This window comes from Lathamus discolor, chromosome 13, assembly GCF_037157495.1.
Source record: "Lathamus discolor isolate bLatDis1 chromosome 13, bLatDis1.hap1, whole genome shotgun sequence".
Taxonomy (NCBI): domain Eukaryota; kingdom Metazoa; phylum Chordata; class Aves; order Psittaciformes; family Psittacidae; genus Lathamus; species Lathamus discolor.
In genome coordinates, this window is record NC_088896.1 from 2,715,576 (window position 1) to 2,731,438 (window position 15,863).

The 15,863-nt window shown below is 49.1% G+C and overlaps 1 protein-coding gene across 3 annotated transcripts in view; it reads left to right on the forward strand.

Annotated features, from left to right (window-relative positions):
- The first annotated feature begins 339 nt into the window (after positions 1–339).
- GAS7 (growth arrest specific 7) overlaps positions 340–15,863 on the forward strand; it is a 96,749-nt gene continuing 81,225 nt past the window's right edge. For 2 of the 3 annotated variants that reach the window (XM_065693579.1, XM_065693580.1), the window contains exon 1: positions 340–688. In XM_065693579.1, coding sequence (XP_065549651.1) covers positions 506–688 — 183 coding nt within the window. In that variant the 5' untranslated portion in view covers positions 340–505. The remainder of the gene's footprint in view (positions 689–15,863) is intronic. The other variant, XM_065693581.1, reaches the window with a different exon arrangement.

A 15,863-nucleotide genomic window follows, 5' to 3' on the forward strand; every position in this document is an offset into this window, starting at 1 on the left:
CGCCCCTCACGCGGTTGCCTGACGAGCACGGGGGTGGGCAGCATGGTCACTCAGTGCCTGTCTGCCACCCTCGGTGCCTCTCACCCCCTCTGCACCCCTCTCCCCGGGCTGCCGAGCACGCGGTGTCCCACACGCGCACACGTGTGCCACCAGGGTCGCGCACGGCCGCCCGCGGTCCGCCGACACAAGCATCACACGCGCAGCTACACACCCGGCGGCCTCTTCTCATCATCTTCCTCCTCTCCCCCGCCCTTCCTCCCCTCGCCCCTCCCCGCCCCGCCCCGCCCCGGCGGTGCCCGTGGGCGCCCGACGCCGGGGCTGCCCCGCTCCGCTCCCGATCCCGATCCCGATCCCGATCCCGATCCCGCCGCCCGCGCTCGGCTCCCGCCGCGCCCCCGGAGCGGAGCGGGGCGGGCGAGGGGCGCGGCCATCGCGGTCCCTCCCGCAGCCCTGCGCGGCGGCCGAGGCCGGAGCCGGAGCCGGGCTGGCCGCGTACCCCGGCAGGATGTCGGGGTCGCGCTGCCAGACGCTGTACCCGTTCTCCGGGGAGCGGCACCGGCAGGGCCTGCGCTTCGCGGCGGGGGAGCTGATCACGGTGCTGCAGGTGCCGGACGGCGGCTGGTGGGAAGGGCAGAAGGAGGACGGGCTGCGCGGCTGGTTCCCGGCCAGCTACGTGCAGCTCCTGGAGGTAGGAGCGGGGCCGGGGAAGCGCCTGTCGGGCGGGCGGAACGGCGATGCGGGGCGGGGGGGGGGGGAGCTCGGGGCCGGTCCGGGTCGCGACGGGGGCAGCCCCGGTCCCGGAGCGCCCCGTGCTCCACCGGCCGGGCACGGCTCCGGGGCTGGCCGGCAGCGGGTGCCGCTGGTGCCGGTGGGTGCCGGCAGCGCTGTGCGAAACGCGCGGCTGCAAGCCGGGGGTGCTGTCGGGGACGCACCTCGGCATCGCTCTGCCTGCCCCGGCCACCCCAGCGCTGGAGTGTGCTGGGTGTTGGTACGGGCATGCGGCACTCGGGGAAGGAGCAGCCAGCCTGGCCCTGCTCCGGCAGCAGGAGCCTTTGGTACCCTCAGTCTCAGTGTCAGGGTTCAGGCTGCACAGCGAGCTGCGGGCTCCTCTGGACAACAGCAGCAGAAATCAGTGGTTGAGGGGGTCAGTCGTACACGTGGGCCAGATGCTGGGCAAGTTCCTCCTTTTTCTGTCTCTCCTCTCTTCCCTCTCCCTCTCGTTTCCTTTCACTGAATATCTTTTGGCTTCATACTGTGGAAGAAGTAACTCAGGTAGTTTCCCCAGCTGGCTGGAGGTACCTTGCTGCACCACGTGTGGCATCACCCCAGAGAGCCCCAGCAGAGGCACAATCAGATGGCCAGACTCAAAACCAAAATCACTGCCCAGACTCTGCCTTGTGCCTGACCTTCTGTCAGGATGCTGAGGAGCTGTTTGTTTCAGGTCTTTTCAGGGCCATGAACAGCTATGGCAACAGTTGTATTCCCTCCTCAGGACTGCTTGAACTTGCTTGCTATCTCTCCTATGCAGACAAGACACAATGCAAGTATAAAATAGATGTCTATGAGGAGTGCCTTCACAACCTCTGTGTTTCTGAAAGTGAGATATGAAACATCTCATGCACCAAAGCAAGAACTAGCCGTGAGCCCATCAGTCCTTCGCTCACTGACCATGGCCTGGTGACATTTAGAACTTAACCTGGGATGTGCATATCGGAACCGTCTCCCAGTGTCCCTGTAGTGACTGGGCTGAAGTGGTTAGCAGCACAGAGTTTTATGTGCCAGCCTCTGTTTGTCCTCCAGGATTCTAAGGGGAATCAGGCAATCTGCTGTGCTTACATGCAAGGCAGGCGCTACCCACCCCAGGCTTTCCATGCACAGCCTCTAGGGAATGCAGAGTGGCAGGAACCATAGCCCTGAGCAGAGCCAGGCCCCCCTCACAGAGCTATGTCCTGTGAGCGAAGGGTTCTGTGCAAAAGGACATTTGGCCTATAGAGCTGGCATTGCCTTTTGGTTTCTCTAGTCCAAATGAATTTAAAAAGCTGTGATGTTTCCATTGAGGTTGTGTTTCTCATACTTACCTGGAAAGATGGGAAGGTAGAAGCAGAATTTCCCCACCCGGTGCTACAAGCGTGGGGCCAGGGACTTTTCTGTACCACTGAAGCACTTGGGATTTTTTTGATAGTTAAGAAGAATGTGGGAGTCCTTTTGTTTGTCAGGTTTGCTACCTACAAGATCATTTCCTGAGATACGTGGATGTTTGTGGTTTCACACATTGCTAAATATTTACACACCTAGCCAGGAATTTAGGAACTCTTTGAGGCAAAATGTATCATGAGATGGGACAAACTCTGCTTGGCAAAGGCAGTGGGAGATTCCTGCGTGCACTGTAACTTTGCTCTCATATCATCTCCTTCTTGGAAACTCTTTTCCTATAGGAGTTGTTCTGTGCTCAGATTGGTGCCTGAAGCCCCCCACATGTGCCCTTCTGACCCTTGACTCATGCACCACTGAAAACGTCTCTGCAGACCAGTTGTGCAGACAGACCAGCCTCCTTTCTCTTGAGCAAACCTTTGGAAAGAAGGCACGAAGGACAACAAGCACCTAGTGGTGTTCACTCTGGCATGATTTCATTCTCTCCAGAGGTCATGCCTAATAAGAACTATGAGCCAGAGTTAATAAATATGTCAAATAAGGGCTAATTAACCAATTTAACCAAATCTATGGGAACACAGGAACATAGAATAAATGTGTGAGAAAAAGAAGTAAGATATGTGTGTGTCTGTCCTGGCTCTGTGCAGGTGGCCTTTCCCTTGTGTGCAGGTATGCAGCTACTTGCTCAGGGACCTGATCTAACTGAAAGACACCAGGCTACTGTCTTCTCTGTTCTCCCAAGTCAAATCACACGGACACTGGAGCTGGCACCGGGGAGGTGATGACAGTGGGGATGGAGCCATGAACATGATTCTCCTTTCAGTACCAACTAGCTCTTACATAGGCTTTGGGTGGCCCTGGCCCTGCAGATTCTGGTGAGGTTCAGTGTTATGTTCCAAGCTGAAGTTAACTGCATGCTGCTGTTGAAAGAGGAAGATGTTATTCCCGCCCTCCCTTTCCCATGCCCAGTCTGCTCTAGCAGGTGCCTGTGCTCTTCTCTCTGGAGCCCTGTACCTCATTGTCCCGGTGGACAATGCAGTTGGCTGCATTTTCTGCCACAGCAGTGACTGAATGTGGCTCATGACATTGTTCAAGGCGTGCCGGTCCTGGCAGGGTTTGCCCTGCATGGCACACACCCTTGCTTCTCACAACAAAGTCTGTCAGGTGGCTTCGTGCTACTAAAAGGAGACGACCTTCTTCTGAATCCTTTGTGAGTTAAGCCTGCTAGCGTGTATAGATAGGCAGGCTGGAATCTCTCATTCATATGACCTCACATTCACCAACACTGAAATCTCCTGTAGTGCTGCTCTGAAGTCTGCAATGAGCTTTGGTCCTGAGCTGAAAGGAAAGGGAAAAAGATATGAAGGGCAGCAGCTGAGAGAGGAGCTCTCCCACCCTTGTGCAGTTAGTTTAGCAGCTAGTCTGCACCGTGCTGATTCCTGCTGGAAGAAGAAGGAGAAATGACTGTTCCTGATGCTGTCTGTGCCTTGGGAGGAACTGTGCTCCACCAACAGCACCTGCGTCTGTCTCTTCACAGGCAGGAGTGCTGTGGAGCTGCCAGCAAGCTATCACCCGCATGCTGCCACATGGCTCTAGCTGGTTCATCCAGGAGCTATGGATATGGCAGGCTCTTCCTCCTCGTCTGCACTCACACTGACTGGTAGCCATGGTTGGTGATTACCCAGAGCAGGTTATAATGGCAAATGTGGAGTTGGACAGCTCTGAGAAAACCACGAGGTGACTTGAGGAAATGAACTCCAGTGCTAGAGATGGGCACTCCTGAGGGATTGCTGCTTTTGCCTCCTGAGGTCTGTTGCTAGCATAAATGTGGTTTCAATTCATTCATCACAGAAGATCAAGGAAAGGATCAAAACTGTAGTAAATGTGGGATAAGAGAGACATAGGGAGGTAAAGAGGTAAACATGTTTGTCATCCTTCGGTTCCTGTTCCTGTGGTTGCTGCAAGCCCACAGTGGTGGGTTAGAAGACAACAGGTCGGAGTTTCCTGCTAATGACAGTGATAGAAACAATGAGCTGGAGAAGGACTGGAAGAGTGTGTGGTAGGGGTAAGCTAGAAACAAGCGTGTTTCTGAGCTTTGGAGAGGGTACAGTTGTCACAGAGCAAAAGGGATAGCATAAACCAAAAGACAGGCTATCAGAAGCAGAGAGCAAAGTGAGCAAGGGCGGGTATTAGCTCTGTGATGGGGTTCCAGATGAGAACCCCAGGGTCAGGCTGGTGGGCAGCAGTAGGGGAGGCTGTTGTTGCCTAATTCACAGAAAAGCTTGAGTTGGAAGGGACCTCTGGTGATCAGCTAGTTCAGCTTCCCTGGCCATGTGTGGTCAGGTTTTGAATACGTGCAATGATGAATACTCCACAGCCTTTCTGGGCAATCTGTTCCAGTGTTTGACTACGCTCACAGTTTTCTGTTTTGTCTAAAGGGATTTCCTGTATTTTAATTTGTGCCCATCGCATCTCATCCTTTTACTGGATGTCACTAAGAACAGTCTGCTTCTTTCACTGTGTGTTGTGTCCCCCCGCCCATTTTTCATACACATTGATAACACCCCTCTCAAGCCTTCTTTCTTGATGCTAAACAGTCACAGTTCTTTCAGCCCTTCCTTGTATGACAGATGCTCCAATCTCTTAATCATCATTGTGGCCCATTGCTGGACTGTCTCCAGTATGTCCTTGTCTTCAAGTACTGTTTCTTATACTCCTGTGCTTTTGGAGATAGTAGGTTAATGGAGAAACAGACCCATAGCAGTATTTCTTGAACATGAGAATCCATTGACACCAAATTAGTATGGTTTTGTCTTCAACGAGCTTGGTCTATGAGCAAGCAACACCCTTCTGCAAACTCAGGAGCTTGGGAAAAGAGGGATGTTGTTGCTTGTGATCCATATCCCATTGAGAAGACCACAATCAATGTCAACCTTCACCCCTCCTTTGGTGATTTACGGCTATGTCAGCCATGAGACCTGAAAGTTGGGGACTAGCAGCTGTATCTTCTGACCATTTCCTCCTTCATGCTTTTGTATTTTGCTTGACCTTTTGACTATTTGAGTGGAGCCATGCAGGGACCTTCTGTACCAGACTGTTGCAGTCCCAGGTTAAGCAATTGCCCTTCCCAGCCTAGTGCAAAGAGGAATCTGTGCAGACATGGGTGATAAGGTGTCCTTCAAGCCAGCATTGCAATGGTGAACACAGGTATAGAGCAAATGGAATGTCGTGGGTGCTACGGCAAGGGATTTCTTAACACTTTAAGCCTGAGTGCCTCCTCACCCCATCTGCATCAAGTGTGCTTGGGATGATGATACCAAGATGTAGAAATATCTACAGAACTCCAGACCTGAGAGCAACCTGGGACAAGTCTCAGGAGTGTCCCAGTTTGTTGCACACTTTATTGGTGCAGGGCAGCATAGGTGTCAGGAAGGTGAGGTGGTGGTAGACCGCTGGGGTAGGTGCTCCAAGTGCTGCTTTGCACAGGACCCTCTGGGGAAACACTGGCTGTTGCGTCTGCCTTTCCTAGACAAGTGGTTTTCAGAGGGGTGGGGAGATGTGTCGCTCAGTCACGTTTGCAAGCAGTTTGTTTGAAAATCTATTTTGAGCATAGCGTTTTGTATTTGTGGTTAGCTCAAAATCACTTATATAAGCAGCAGCAGTAGCAACACATGCAGATTTGCTGAAAATTGTCAGCACTTTTTATAGCTTCAGTCATCCCACAGATGTAAGTCTCTGTATGAAGCACAGTGTGTGCTTCCAGCATGGATGGAGGTGGCTCTGGAATCTGACTGAGCAAGCTGGACTGAGTAGGACTGAGAGCTGCCACTGAGCTTGTCTGTGCTTTCCACAGCTTGATTTACCAGAACCAGGAAGCACTTTGGAGGTAAAGAATTGCCTTGCAATTCTTGCAGGCATCAGGCAGTATTATACATCACTTCCACTGCTGTGTAATATTTGGTGGGGAGGAGGTAACTCACCTCACTGAGCTCAACCTGTGACATCTGCCACATGGACATTGAAATGTGCCAATGGCGGAGGCTGGACACTGCGGCACATTGAGCTGCAAGAGGCATGGAGTGAACTGCTTCATTCATCAGGGACTGTAGTGATAGGAAAAGGGGTAATGGTTTCAAACTTAAACAGTGGAGATTTAGGTTGAATCTAAGGCAGAAGCTCTTCCCTGTGAGGATGGCGAGACACTGGCATAGGCTGCCCAGAGAAGCTGTGGCTGCCCCATCCCTGGCAGTGTTCAAGGCCAGGTTGGACGGAGCTTGAAGCAGCCTGGTCTAGTGGAAGGTGTCCCTGCCTGTGCCAGGGGGTTGGAACTGGATGATCTTAAGGTCTTTTCCAACCCAAACCATTCCATGATTCTAGGATTCTTTGTGCCTAGGTAACCGTAGAGAAAAAAGTATGAAAGGAATTTATAGAAATTATGATGTCTGTAATTTGTTTTATAATAGCAGAGATTGTGTAGAGGATTTCTGTGCCAAACTGTATCTTGTTGTAAGCTATTAGGATCCAAGGAGACAGAGTGCTTAAGGAGAAACTAGAACCTGCCAGCTGACAAGCAAGGAGAATTCCATTTAATGACAAAATTCAACTCCGAACATTTATGTGAAACAAGATTGTGATGAAACCCTATTTTACAGAGAGAAAAAAAAAAAAAAAAAGCTTATATTTCTCTTTCTTCATTAGTGATGGAGGGTATCTTGCCCAAGAAAAGCTCCAAAACATTTTGTCAGAAATGAGCAGTACTGTAGCCAGTGATGGCTGTGCTGTGTGCTGCCACAGTGAGAGCTGGATAAGCAGCTCCTGGAGCTGCTCTCTGCTGTCATTTGAGCCATATAATGTGGGCCATACACTTGGAAGAGAGATGTTGCTACCTATTGCAACAAGAGCTTTTCCTGATGACTGTACCAAGAAGAAGAAGGCTGTGTATGGAAAGTATCTCGCTGTGAGTACCTGCAGCCTGGGGTCTTTATACTTTGGTACCTCCTGCATGCAGCAACGGTGCTTTGCTTTCTTAGTAGGTTCTTATACATCCTTGGAGTTTGTTATCTCACACTCTTTTGTTGAGATAATTTAGTTCTGAAACCAAGACCAGAAGATTCTGGTAGATTTGGTGGGGTTTGGTTTTCACTACATATTTCACATCTTCCAGTGGGATAATAAATGACCAGGTAGAATTAAGTGGGGACTTGATGGTCCCCACTCTGTGCTCTGACACTGTCATCAGTTTATGTCAGTGTGAAGTGTTGCTGGCTGTATTTAATTACATGTCACACCCCTTTTTATTGGTATGATCCACTTAAAAGTGCAGATTAAACCTTGGTTTTATACTCCATGATTCCTTATCTTGCACGGTTGCTTATGTCCCATAGAAGACATTATTATCAGTAATAAACTCTGGTTCTGTGTTGCCAGAATCTTAAATGTCTAAGTATATACTCAGGACTTGTTTTCACTGTTTTACTGACAAGTGACATGAAGCGCAATCCCAAAGATTGCATTCTTCTTTTGGAGAAGTCCAACGATAACGGGAACAAGTATGTGGTGCTGCAGCATTGCTGTTCCTATCTCTTTGGAAATATCTGGGACTGTTGAAGTTGTTTTCACTGGCCACGCTACAACTCAGGGCAGCAAGTGTGCTATTTCTTCTGTTGCATGTGTTCATGCTGTTGGCACCATGGGAAGAGCATGGGAGCCAGCCTGCTGAGCTAACTTGTGTCTTGGAATATTTGACATAAGGCATCGATATTTCTGTCTTTGATTTCTGACACTTCCCAGGAGCACTTATTCTTTGCATTTTTTTCTCCAGAATCCAGCACTTATGGGATGTGCCTCACTTACTGTGCACACATAGCAGATTTCCTGGATGCATCCCAAAGGCTTGGGCTGTGTGGCGGTGGCTGCTGCCTGCTGTGCACATTTCCAGTAACCGTGCATGGTTCCACATTTGCAGGCAGGGAAGGAGGACCTGGGGATATCTGAGGAAAGCATGATGGACTTGATGGTCCCCACTCTGTGCTCTGACACTGTCATCAGTTTATGTCAGTGTGAAGTGTTGCTGGCTGTATTTAATTACATGTCGCACCCCTTTTTATTGGTATGATCCACTTAAAAGTGCAGAACAGCGTCAAATCAAGAGCAGCAGTTTGTTCAAGACCAGAGTGCTTCGACAAGTGTTTGTCTTGAAAAATATAAGTATCCTTTAGTGTAGCTGGAATTCTTCATGTCATGCCACTGTGTAAAACATTACCTATTAAGAGGCTCCCATGCTAAGGGCTGGTATGTGTCAGGAAAACTGGGTTATCAGTTCTCCAGATTTGCACCATGCAGCAGCATGGGGTCAGGTATGGGAGAGGGCTGGGCCAGCAAGAGCCCCTCACATACCTGCCATACCAGCAGAAGTGCACTTGTTTTGGTTGAGGGTGAGAGCAGGAGATGCTCCATGGGCTACAGACTTGCTGGAATACTCTGCCTGCTGTGGTACTTTGAATCATAGTGAACCAAGTTGGAAGGGACCTCAAGGATCATGCGGTCCAACCTTTCATGGCAAAAGCACATTTTAGATTAAAAGTCCCAGCACCCTGTCCAGCTGAATCTTAAAAGCTTCTAACATTGAGGAATCCACCACTTCCTGGGAAGATTATTCCTATAGCTGATTGCTCTCATTGTAGAAATTTTCTTCATATGTCCAACCAAAATTTAACCAGGATTAACTTGTACCCATTAACCCTCGTCTTTTCCATGTAAGTCCTTGTAAAAACGGAGTCTCCATCCTCTTTGTAGACACCCTTTAAATACTGGAACAGAGTGACAAGGTCTCCCCTGAGCCTTCTTTTCTCAGGACTGAACAAACCCAGCTCTCTCAGCCTTTCCTCACATGGCTTCCCTGTCCTTGGACTATCTTTGTGTTCCTTCTCTGGACCCTCTCCAGCCCATCCACATCTTTTTTGTACAGCAGGGACCAAAACTGAACAGAGTATTCCAGGTGTGGCCTGAAAAGAGCTGAGTAAAGTGGACAATGATGTTTTTATCTCTGCTGGTGATGCCCTTGTTGATGTTCTCCGGCATCCTGTTGGCTTTCTTTGCTGCAGCAGCACATTCTTCGCTCCTGTTGAGCTTGTCCACCAGGACCCCCAGTCCCCTTTCCAGGATGCTGCTCCCCAGCCTGTGTTGCACTCTTGTATTGGATTTACCCAGGTGCAAGACCTTACACTTGTCCCTGTTGAACTTCATATGGTTCTTGTTAGCCCACTCTTACAGTCTATCCTGTCTTCCTGCAGGGTGGCTCCCTTCCAAAATGTCCACTTCCACACTCAGTCTAGTATCATTGGCACTTGGTCCCATCTTCCATACCATTTATGAAGATATTGAGCAGTGTTGGGCCCAGTATCAATCCCTGGGGGACTCTACTAGTGACAGGTCACCATCTGGAAAAGTGACTTGGGGTGCAGCCACTCAACCAGCTCCCCACCTTTCACACAGACCACTTTCCTGGACCACAACGTATTAGCCTAGTACAGATGTGGTTTGCTTTTTGGCTGGCAAATTCCAGAAGGGTGATGCCATGGATACACTTCTTCCATGTTAGTAAGAGTAGACTGTCCAGACTGTTCTTGAGCCACAGACACTCCCACTGTGATGCTGGCATCAAAAGCACTGTGGTCTTCCAGCGTTGGTCTTAGCAGCAAGTTTATTTACTGCACAGATCTCCCAGGGCTTTCCCAGCTCTAAGGCAGATTGTGATAACCCTCTGCACCTCTGCTACTGCAGTTCTTAGGGTATATGCTAGGAAGGAAAGAATTTCAACATTGACTGTTTGGTGTGCTATCACTTCATATGCCCATGTTCATCAGTTCTACACCTCTCTCTTCTGCCCTGTCAGATGGTATTCCACAGAGGAGAAAAAACTCAGTAAAAGATAAATAAAAAGTCTTGTGAAGACCTGGAGAAGAGAAGCTGCTTGGAGACCTCAGAGCAGCTTCAATTATCTGAAGGTGGCTACAAGGATGCCAGGGAGAGACTCTTCATCAGGGACTGTAGTGATAGGACAAGGGGTTTAAACTGAAACAGGGGAAGTTCAGGGGAAGTTCAGGCTAGACATAAGGAAGAATTCTTTACTGTGAGGGTGTTGAGGCGCTGGCACTGGCTGCCCAGAGAAGTGGTAAATGCCCCATCCAGTGTTCAAGGCCAGGCTGGAAAGAGCCTTGGGTGACATGGTCTGGTGTGAGGTGTCCCTGTCTATGGCAGGGGGATTCAAACTGAATGATCTTAAGGTCCTATCCAACCCCAACCACTCTATGATTCTATGAAAAAAACCTGTAGGATTCCAGTTATTACCTCTGTGTGTAATATATTGCATTTATCAGCAGTTCAAGTTGTTTGCTGTGATATTATCTATTCAATGAGGACTTACTGAAGCTCTTCAAGCTTAAGATTCATAAATTACTTGCATAAAAATTCATATATGACTTGCATATATTTACAACACACTTCTCACGCTCATTTTCTTGCATCGCTTGAGCAGTGAGCAGCGACAACAAGCCTTTGTGGTTGACTTTTGCCTTGAGCAAGACTAACTCTTTGTTTCTCCTCTTTGCTCTCTGGCTTAGCAATGTTTCATTTTACACAGTAGCTTTCACACTCCTTGTCTGCTTCTTTTTAAAGTCTTCACAGAAAGGAGTTGATGTTTTCACAAGCATGCTTGTGAGAGTTGGTCTAACAGACCATACCAGCACTACCAAGAGCACCTAACACATAGGTTTATGCCACCATGGCTGTAACACTGCTATGAGTGTATCCTGTCATTCTGCCTTTTCTTTTCCTCTGGTAATCTATAAGAACTTTCAGAATGTTCTTATAAATTGGCAGGATGGATCTGCTTTGTTTTCCTGATGCTTTCTAATTCACTTTAGCACTTTATTCATGTTTCCAAGACAAACCCCAGCAGTTGCTGTGTGCCCACGTGCTCCTCCTCGAGCCATGTGCTGCAAAGCCACAAAGCCAAACCTACAATGACAAGCTGGTGCATGACGAGTAGTTTCAGTTGCTGCAAAAGTGAGGCTTGGCCGTACAAAAGGCAGCATCAAGAGCTGGCAAGGGTTTGGTTGCAGGGGAGAAGGAATAATTAGTATGGAGGATAGTATGGAGGAGTTTAGAGGAGAAAAATGGAGATTTGGAGTGACAGAGTTTGCCAGGGGTGTCAGAGAATGAGGAATTAACATAGTTTGAATTTGATACGATTCGGCAAAGTGCCATGCAGAAATTGCACAGAAGAGGAATTATATTGCCAAGGGGTGGGCAAAGGCTTAACTCAGAAAGGAATAACCAGAAACACTTCGTGGATGTAGTGTGTTTTGCAGTCCCACAGAATTGTGTGTGCTCTCTGCAGAAGTCAGCTTGAAAATCCTGCTGAGGGCTTTGTGTGCAGCACACAGCTGAGCAGTTCCAGCCCTGCCCGTGGAATGAGCTGCCTGAGCAGCAGATTTGCTTCTCCTGTGCCAGCTGCTGTATAATAGGACTAATTCATTACCCAAGGCCAAGTAATCACTTTCAATAGCAAGATTTAGAGGAGAGCCTGACTTGTCTCATGGCGCTGTGAACTGCTGATTATCGCAGTGATGACTGGCACCAAATGAAGACTGTAACTGAGTCTCAGTCTGTTAGGAAATTAAGAATGGAACTTCAGGTATTTCCAAAAAGAAATAATGTTTAAATTAGCTATGGGTCCTTTTGGAAAATAATTTTTAAATGAAGCTGTGTCAGTAAGCCCCTGTACCCAGTTCCTATCTCAGCTGCATTGCCTTGGGATTTGCTGGAGTCACCGCTCCTGCTTCCTCCTCTGCTCTTGGCCAACACAATTTACCACATCTGAATATGGATCTTTGGTGAGGAAAAAAGCTTTTTTTTCAGTGCTGGCCAGAGATACGATCATGGGCTCTAATTTCAGTTCAGAGATGGAACCATGGCAAATTCTTCTGATGTACATCTTGCTGTCTGTGCTGATGTGCTGAGGAGGAGAGCAAATCACTGTTCCCAGGATATTCACTGTGGTGGTTGCTCTGCACTGTCCAGTGTGCACCAAGCACAACAGTGTACCTTCCAGCATATCTCTCATTAATGATCCCCACTCTAGCATCTTGTCAGTTTTGAGGTGGCACCAGCCACATCTCAGAGGTGGGACTCTGCTGGAGCAGGACAGGAGCTCCATGGACAGGGAACCCACAGATAAAGACCACCAGCCCCAAGAAGTGCGTGAAAAGGGAAGGAAGCGTTTGCATGGATGTCACATGGAAAGCTGCCCACATCTTGGCACTCCTGGGACATCTTTACCTACAGATGGGTTGCATGGAGATGGGTTGCATGAAGAGCCAGGCTGGCCTGGGCAGCAGCTGTGTGCTGCCACAGCCTTGGTTGGAAGCGTTCTTCTGCTTCACCAGCTTTCTCTCAGTTGACCTCAGTGGTCTTTGCACTACGTTCAGGGTCTCGCAGCCAATGGGTCTTACCCCGTCTTCTGAACTGATGGTATATAGGTTTGTTCTTAGGGCTTTCAGTGTTTTGTCAGGATGCAAGAGGTGCTGGTTCTGATGAGCAGGGCTGGTCAGAGTGCCCAGAGTGCCATGCACTGTGTCTTTTGCAGAGCAGCAGCTCTTGGGCTCTGCACTTACAGCTGAAAATACAGTGTTTTTTGTAATACAGAATGAAGCTGGCTGCACTGAATGGAATGGCTTTTAGCTGGACAAGATTTGGATCTCTGGAAATGGCTTTTTTGTGACTCTAGGATCAGAAATATGCAAGCGGAATGCCTGTTAGCACTGATTAGTGCTCTGTGTGTGTGTGTCCCTAAGGTAGGCAATGCTGTTAAGAGCCACACTTGTTGAGCCCTCTGCTTCCTTCCCTCTCCTGCTGCCTTGAGGGAGCAAGACTGCTCCTGAGCTCACGTGTCTGGACAAACGAAGCACTTTCTGGGGGCTTTTCACCTGAAGAATCTCTTCCCTGTGAGGGTGCTGAGGCGCTGGCACAGGGTGCCCAGAGAAGCTGTGGCTGCCCCATCCCTGGCAGTGCTCAAGGCCAGGTTGGACACAGGGGCTTGGAGCAAGCTGCTCCAGTGGAAGGGGTCCCTGCCCATGGCAGGGGTTGGAACTGGAGGAGCTTTAAGGTCCCTTCCAACCCAAACCATTCAGTGATTCTATGATTCTTATGGCTCGAAATGCAGTGCACCTAAATGCCTTAAAAGTACTTTTATTTTAGCAAGATTACAGTTTGGCCTTCAATAGGGCCTGTACACCTTGAGATGTCTTGTTCTGCTCCGCCGGGAGCAGCAAATGTGTCTCTCTGTCATGTAATGTGTAACTGCCTCAATTGCCTTAACAGAATATTTCCAAGGGGCAGAATTGTGTCATCTATTATTGCAACATAGGACACAATTGTTTCCTCTGTTGTAAGCTTTTTCCTTTATTTATGATGATGTCTTCCTTGACAGCTTCCATGTTTTATCCTCAAGGTGAGAAATTTATAAATATATAAAATACATACATTTATACATTCTTCAGGGTTGGCTCCTTATCTCCTCTGTCTGCTTGGCTTGAGCTCCAGGAGGAGGAAGGCAATTTCTCCAGTGGAAGGAGTTAAATATATCACCCCAGAAAAGAGCAAGCCAGATCTGAAAGCTGTTCCTGTAACACTAATTTTGATTTCAGCCCTGTTTCCTGTCTAAAGACTTTTCTCTTTCAGAGGAGATCATGAAATGTCACATTCATTATTTTTGCTCAGAGCATGCTGAGAGAATGGCTTTCAGCTCCAGAGATTCCCTCTCTCAGGAGCATGGTCGGAGGAACAACAACCACGAGTTCCAGCGAAGTTAGAGCTCTCTATATTTTTAAACAATATTATTCTGAAGAACAATAACATGAAGTGTGTTGCCATGGTGTAGTAGCGTATGACTAATTAGACACAGATTCGGTACATTGAAGTGTGCAGGATGACTAGTAGAGTCAGGCCAAAGCCAGAGTAATCGCCCAGATTTCCCTCACATAAAGCAGGTTTTGTTTTTCTTCACATGGTGAGATCCTGCAGCTATGCAGGATTCACAAGGGAAATTCCTTCTGTTATCAGAACAACTTTTCTCCCTTAATCCAATTGATTACAGGCACTTGGGATGGACAACACAGAGATGCTGTGGCAGGAGGAGCACTGCACTACTGACACCCTCTGAAACATGGGTGAAGGCTGGGGAGACAGACACTTGTCTGTGAGGGCTGCACAGGAAGGTGGCACATATGCACATGTCACAGGCACACAGGTCCTGCTGATCTCAGGTTCCCTGTGACTCTTTGCTGTTTCGGTTCAGCAATGGGCACAGCAATATTTAGAGCAATATGAAGGATATTTAGACTATGACAGGTGAAGACCTATGGTGACAGTGGATAGCCAACCAGGCTGGCTTCCCCTTCACTCCTTCTCTGCCTCTGTAAGCCCATCTGCATCCAGCAGCATTCCCTCGATGACCATGTTGAGCCTCCCTCCACCAACTGGTCCAGCTCTTTGCAGCAGAAGACTCACTGTTTTCTTGGGGTGGCTTCTCTGCTGGGTGAGCTTCCAGGGCCACTGAACATGAGAGCCTGCTCGAAGTGGGGATGTGAGCAAAGTCCTGCTGTGAGGCATCTCAATGCCTCCCCTGGTATTCTACCCTGTGGTTGCAGTCGTTGGGTCTCCAGGGATGCTGAACACATCCCTTGCCTGTCTGGGATTGGGGTTGTGAGGGGTGAAGTATTTTGAGCACACAGATCACAAGGCATTACAGATGGGACCAGAGCCCGACCTCCACCTCATCACTAAGGTGTAGATGTGCTGCTCCAGCAGGTTATCTCCACTGTCTGGCAGACATCTGGCCCTTTTGTACAGCAGATGCAAGAGACGCTGATTTCTCCAAAGGGGACTGAGTGTTGGTCTGTGCTTGGCAGGAGCTGCCCAAAGCTCACTAGTGGAGAAGGCCAAGTCCAAGGGCTTGTGTGACCGAGGAGCACTCCTGGCAGCTGCAGTGCCTGGCATGGGGCTGTGCAGGAGGGTTCTATGTGTGTGATGTCCACCAGCTCAAAGCTGCGGGGAGAGAAGGCTGTTAACCACCAACCCCCTGCAGCAGCCAAGCAGCTTGAGTGCAGGAAGTGGCTTCAGTTTCCTCTTAACTTTGTGTGGAGTCAAGCACACACTTCTCCATTCCTCAGGGAGAGTGTTAGCTGCCAGGCTGTGCAGTAAACATCCTCCTGCCCCTGGGGAGGCTGCCTGTGGGCACTTAGAAAGCATGGGATGCCCAGGGGGATAGCAGGTTTCTCATAAGCTTCATAGAATCACAGAATTATAGAATAGTTAGGGTTGGAAAGGACCCTAAGATTATCCAGTTCCAATCCCCCTGTCATGCACAAGGACACCTCACACTAAACCGTGTCACCCAAAGCTCTGTCCAACCTGGCCTTGAACAGTGCCAGGGATGGAGCATTCACAGCTTCCCTGGGCAGCCTATTCCAGTGCCTCACCACCCTTACAGTAAAGAACCTCCTCCTTAGATCCAATCTAAACTTCCCCTGTTTAAGTTTTAACCCGTTACCCCTTGTCCTGTCACTACAGTCCCTAATGAAGAGTCCCTCCCCAGCATCCCTATAGCCCCCCTTCAGATACTGGAAGGCTGCTGTGAGGTCTCTACGCAG